Source organism: Hyperoodon ampullatus (assembly GCF_949752795.1).
Source record: "Hyperoodon ampullatus genome assembly, chromosome: 19".
NCBI lineage: Eukaryota > Metazoa > Chordata > Mammalia > Artiodactyla > Ziphiidae > Hyperoodon > Hyperoodon ampullatus.
Genome location: NC_136932.1, coordinates 56753516 through 56760079, shown reverse-complemented (window position 1 = coordinate 56760079; position 6564 = coordinate 56753516). Strand labels below are relative to the sequence as shown.

At 38.0% G+C, this 6564-nt stretch overlaps 1 protein-coding gene across 1 annotated transcript in view; it reads left to right on the top strand.

Moving 5' to 3' along the window:
- Window positions 1-5588, top strand: part of DGKE (diacylglycerol kinase epsilon) — a gene marked incomplete at its 3' end in the record, with an annotated part of 25159 nt that extends 19571 nt beyond the window's left edge. The window contains exons 11-12 of the mRNA XM_079725597.1: window positions 4961-5123; window positions 5485-5588. Of these exons, the coding sequence (XP_079581723.1) occupies window positions 4961-5123; window positions 5485-5588 (267 nt within the window). The remainder of the gene's footprint in view (window positions 1-4960; window positions 5124-5484) is intronic.
- Between the last annotated feature and the right edge of the window lie 976 nt (window positions 5589-6564).

Here is a 6564-nt window from a genome sequence, read left to right as displayed (position 1 = left end):
CCCCCTAGTGTTGTTTAGTTAACTCTGTTAATGACCAAGTTGAGCTGAAATTCGGCATCTTGTTTTATCCCAGTATAGCCAAAAGAGAAGCACCTAGGTGGATTGCAAAATTAACATTCAGAGCACTTTGGATTGGAAGTTACAGGTTTTGGAACTTCCCTCGTGGTCCAGTGGTTAAGACTCCGCACTTCCATTGCAGGGGGAGCGGCCAAAAAAAGAAAAGAAAAGAAAAAGAAAGTTACAGGTTTAAAGCTGGATGGTTCACCAACTTCTCTTTTGATTAAAAGACAGTGTCAACAATTCAAAAAAATGTACTAAAGAAAATTTACCAGTCAGATTAATTGCCCAAAAAAGTTCAGTGTTAATTGATAAGTTTTAAAAATTTAGTGGTCTGGTAGTATTTTGAAATATAGTAGTCTTTTATATCCAGAGTACTTAACAGAATTTCCCCTTGGGGAAGTGGATATAGGATCCTCTGCTAAAATGTTTATATCATATTTATTTTAAAATGAGAGATATATATTTTTTTACTTATTTATTTTCTTCATTGTCGTATACCTGTGTTTAGTGTTTACAATATATTGCTTTATTTAATAAGTTAAAGTGATCACATAAATTCTGCTACTCACAATCAGAAGTGTAGCCTAAGTAATAGTTGAAACCCATAACTTAATTCTCGTGACAGATATATCGTATAGATATTCTCATTCTTTAGAAATATGCCGAGGGTGCCCCTCTGCTGCTCTCCAACCTACTCCCTCAGGTCCTACCGTGGGGCCGCCCCACGGGGCCTCCAGCCTGGTGTCTTAGAACAAATGGCCCATTTGTGGGTTTCGTGGTCTTTTATGACATTAATCTCTGAAGGATTGGAATGTATCCCCCCAAACACCGTTAGCTCCCCTTAAGAGTCTATTATGAATCTGTCATCTATTATGAATTGCCAGAAACTTAAATTTCGGTCACCTTCAGGCCCAGGCCATGTTTTGAAGGAACAACTAAGTAGTGTATACAGTAGTCAATACATTACATTAGAATACTTTTATTTTGTTTAAATTAACCTCTTCCAGGTCTCAGTGGGAGCAGCTAAATTCTAGTATTCTTAAAATTTTGTGAGCAGAGCTGTTTTCACTTTATTCATATACCATTCATGGTAGGTTACTTATTGCGGTGGTGGGAGAGTTTGTAGATTTTCTTTCAAGGGGCTGATCATGTTTTGAGTATAATGAGCTTCATTGTTTAATTCATGGTCAAAATTGTTACAGATATCACATTTTACAAATATACTGTTAAATTCACTTTGCTTTAGGCTATATTTTATCTATAATTCATAGTGCTAATTATAGAATCAAAGTAAATAGTTAATATGGGATATCAGAATTAAAATAATCAAAATAACTTATCATTTTTTTAATTTTTAAAACTGTAACTATAATGTTACATTTGATTTAGAACAGATTTATATACAACACCCTCGTTTATTTAAAAACAAATTGTTTTTTCAGTTTTCATAATCCAGTGAAGTTTTTTCCCTGCTTGACCCTTCACAAAGTTTATCTGTTACTGTATTCACTCATTCAGACTTAATTTTTATTTAGGAAAGTTATTTCAGAATACCATATCATAAAACATACTATCTTATTTTTTTTTAATTCACTAACTTTTTAGGCACATTTACTCAGCATTTCAAATAAATATGTAGGCATGTGCCTTGTTTTAAATAAGTACAATTTATAAGACTCATGTTTGCAAGTTATATTTTAGAGTAGCAATTGTTGACATTACCAGGGGTTCCACACTTTACAAAACATCATTTGCCACAGGATTTTTCTGTTCCATTTTAAACTGTCTTGATTAAAAAAAAAAAAAAAAAAAAAAAGTAACTTCTAAATTCTCAGGAAGAAGTGTAGCAAAGCATGTCTTCATGTCTGTTTTCAGATTTCTCTCATCTTTTACTGTTCTAATACATTCCTAACTCCTCACAAACTTAGTAGCTTAAATACTGAATACCTGGCAGCTCTTAGGGATCCCATAAGTAGATGGAGATAATTTTCAGTGCTTTGTTATGTTTAATAGAAATCAAACTGACTTGTGTTTTAAAATACAAGTTGTCTAATGGTAAGATTACATGATCTTAAATGTGTTTTAGGTTTTCTGCAACAATTAGCTGTGAACCCTTAATGTAGCTAATGTTTATAAAATTTTATAGTCAAAATTATTTATTTTTTTTTTTTAGTGTGTGTCAAAAAACGTGTAGTGTTTGCTTTTTGAAATATGTTTGCCTACTTAGAGTTGGAAAGTATACTGTGACTCAGAAATTGTAAACAGTTCTTTTTGTGCTGTAAAAATGAATACTACCAGTATGTCAAAAGGAAAATAGTGTGCATTTGTAATATAAAGTAAAACTGTATTTAATGTATATTATGGAATTTTAAATTTGCGCTAACTTAGAAAACTTTAAAGGTGTTGTTAATTTACAGATTCATGTGGATCTGAATACGTAATTTGTAAGCTTTGTGTGGTTTTTTCCTTCAAAATGATAACACTGAAACAAGAACCAGCACTTTATATTCAGACTTTTTAAAGATTCTACCTAATTTGGGACAATGGAACATAGGTAGATTTACTTTAAAAATCTAGAAATTTAAAAAGAAAAAATAGTGTTGTTACTCTATCCCAATCTGAATGAAGGTGTGTTCTCAGCAACAAGACAGAAGAGGTTGTTTTGGTTTTGCTTTTTAGAAGTATGCCCCTGCCTTTCTCAAATTTTCCCTTGAAGGCTTATCTCCTGTTTCTCCAAGTATACTCTGCAGTCTGTCTGCAGCATCAGAATCACCTCCGGAGCTGGTTGACAGTGTGGCTGCCTAAGCCCAGCAACCAGCCCTTGACTTGAGGAATCGGGGCCTCTGGAGGTGGGACCTCGGCATCTCTGGTTTCATTAACAGGCACTTCACATGCTTCTGATGCGCACTGAAATTTTAAAGTTACTCGTCTGTACCTCCTGTGTTCATCCAGGGCTTTTGCCGGCTAGATACTATGCAGAAATTTTGAATTAATTAGATGTTCTTAAATGTGTTTTTCCTTCACTCCACTAACTGCTTTCTTCCCCCCACGTCTATCTTGTAAAGGAACTCCATGAAAAATTGGTTCGTATCCTATCCAAATTGATAAACTCTGTTACATAAAATTTGGTAGCCTCAGATTTTTCTGTGGAACTATAGGTTCTGGGCTATGATCCATGGAGTCTTGGAGGACAAGCAGTGCTTCAGGGGCCAGTGGAGTGGAGCCCACTGGGGCTTCTGCTTTCTCCCCATGCCAGGGTGCTGCTTCAGATCAGATTTCAGTAGATAAAATACTTCCTTTTCTAAAAAAAAAAGTTTCCACTATTTTCTTTCAAAGAGTTTGGAAGCCACTGTAATGACTCTGTCACCTGGTTAATTTTCTACTGATTTTTACACATTCAGAAACCTCGTGTGTTTTTGTAAAAAGAATATTTTGGATGTCTCAGTTGCTGCCTGGAATATGGCCACTTGGAATATGGCTATTTCACAAATTTTGAAGGCATTTTGTTGAATAGTAAAGCACTGACTTAGCCTCTGTTCCTTGTACTTTTAATTTTAGTAAAGTATAGAAATGGTCTGTGTATTTAATTTTAGTTATGTAAATACACACACACACACATTTACCCCCATGGCCCTGACTGTGCAGTCAGTGCATGAGGCTCAGAGGTCTCAAAAAGGTGCATTCTAAGGTTCTGGAGAAAGAATCAAAAAATGTCATCCTCTAATACAGAAGTTCACAAAACTTAAATGAAATGATTGAGGTTAGTCACCTACAGAAATGTCTGCAGAAACTAAGTCACCTGGAAGCTATAAATTTAAGTGTACTGCTGATAGTAGACCTAGGACACTTCAGTCTCTGCAAAGATGCCCTGAGCTACCTCACCGATAAAGGGAGGTGTCAAAGCAGAATGCGCCTTACAAGATAAACTATAGGAAATCGTCATCACGTGGTACTTTTTGATGACTGACTCAGAATGTGGAAAAGAGAGCTGGAAAGTTAGATTGCTTTCCTTGTTCCTCTAACATTGTCCAGGCAAAGGGACAACCTGCTTGGATGAGAAGATTGGGCTATCTGAGCAAATTCCTAGAGTAAGGAAGGGCACTTTGTGTACTTGGGTGACAGTGGCTCATAAGAACTTTTGTTCTCATGACTCCGGTTCTGGGCTCTGCCAGCAGTCTTCTTCTCAAATTTGATCGGCTTGAATGAGCCCAGCACATAAATCGGCGCTCTGGTTTTAGTTCTGTTTTTTGCAAGTTTAGAGCAGCCAGATCCTTGGCCCTGATCACTTGCAGGTGAGCTGACTGGATCGGCTCTGTGAATCCAGAGTGTCAAGGACACTTGTGACGGGTCCTCTCGAGCAGCCAGCTGGCCTCATGTACTTTCTCCCCCCTTGGCCTCAGTACTATGTCCCTGTCACTAATTACCCTGTGTTAACTGCTTTTGTTGTGTTGGGTCTGTATTGCGGTCAATGCCTACAGACAGAGAAATGTGAATTAAAGCATTTGATATGTTGATGATGTTTGCTTGTTTTTTAATAAAATTAAAGTGCAGCACTTGAAAAGTAGGATCCCGTGTTGCTTTTTTTGACACAACAATGAGAAAACGGCTTTGAGTTACTTTCACAGAAGATGGTCCTTGGTCTACAGCAGAACAGAAATTACAATGTGTGGCAAGTTCTGGGTCAGATACGTTTGGACAGAAAGGAGAATATACATACTTAACAACGGGCTCGTGGCAGAGTAGACCAGTAAAGGAAGTCAAATAAATGAGGTGAATTCATCTCATTTTCAGTTGTCACAGTGGAAAGAGAAGAGAATTTATTTGAACTATCTAGGTTGAAAACCCATCCTCTACCACTGTTTAACATTAGGCAAGTTACTTGTTCTGCTTGACCCCCCAGTTCTTTATAAAAGTGGGAGCTATGCCAATGGAGAGGCTGCAGACTCAGGTGCTTAGAGGAGAGAGGCAGGTGACGAAGGTGGGGGTGGTGGAACTGGGCAAACTAGAGCACCTGACCGCAGGGAAGCAGGTCCAGGAGCACAGAGCTCATCTTTCTAGGAAAGGTAGAACTGTGGGCTTTTTATTTGAAACCTAATTTTAAAATACGGGTTGGCAACTAATTACCTGTAGCCTCCCACAGGCTTATATGATGATTATGATGGGAGGGAAAAGTGAAGGCATCTTATACTTGGCAGAAATTTGCACTTCCTTCCATTTGAATTTTTATAAAGCTTTATGGTTTAACAGCTGTGATCTGGATTTCATATGACGTTCTGTGGCAAATAACATTTTTATTCATTTCATTAGAGGAAGAAGTGCAGTCCAGCTTCATTCTGTCATCTTTACTCAGAATTGCGTTTTTACAATTTTTTTTGAAATAACTTAAAATTCACTGCTCATTTGCCTGTTTTTTTTTTTAAACAGGCAATGCCAAGCATAATGCACCCTTTTTTGATCATAATTTTAAACATGAGTTATCATGTTTGGCGGTGATATCTACAGAAGTTCCCAAGAAGGCTCTCTATTAACTAAATAGCCCCTGACAGTTCCATGTTTTGACTTCTTTTTTTGTTTGTTTGTTTTTTACCTTTTTGGCCGTGACACACCCTTTGCTTAGTTCCCCAGCCAGGGATTGAAACCGGGCCACGGCAGTGAAAGTGCTGAGCCCTAGCCACTGGACTACCAGGGAACACCCCATGTTTTGACTTCTTAAATTACAGCTTGGGCACTTGGGTATTATGCTAGATGTTTTATTTACTTTTATCTCATTATCTACAATTTTGTGAGGTAGACATTATGAACTCCATTTCACAGATTGGTAACTCAGGGCTGGATGTTAATCCCGGGTCCTCATCCCTGCTGCTTTTTCATCATCAACACAACCACCACCAACAGTATTAAAAAAAGTTGAGGGCTTCCCTGGTGGTGCAGTGGTTGAGAGTCCGCCTGCTGATGCAGGGACACGGGTTCGTGCCCCGGTCTGGGAAGATCCCACATGCCGCGGAGCGGCTGGGCCCGTGAGCCATGGCCGCTGAGCCTGTGCGTCCGGAGCCTGTGCTCCGCAACGGGAGAGGCCACAACAGGGAGAGGCCCGCATACCGCAAAAAAAAAAAAAAAAAAAAAAAGTTGAATATAGGCAGAAATATCATTGTGCTGGACACTAGGAATGCTAGGGTTTATGATACAGCCTTCAACAAGGAAACTGATCATATACATGGAAGGAATTCAGAGATTTTAATTAACTGGAAGTGTTCAACATTGCCTATAAATAGAAATTTAATTTTTTTGGTACCGTTGTGGAACTAGAAAATGAAAACTTTTTATCACGTGTGAGTAGACAGAGATAAATTCATCTATGAGAAAGCTGTGTACGCTGTGAGCTGCTTGAGGACAGGTTGCTCACCGTGGTCATTTTGCATTCAAAGTAATGAGTGTTTGCATGTCTTTCTGAAAATTCTGTTCTATGTGTTATGGAGCACTTACTCTTCAGGGCATTATACTCAG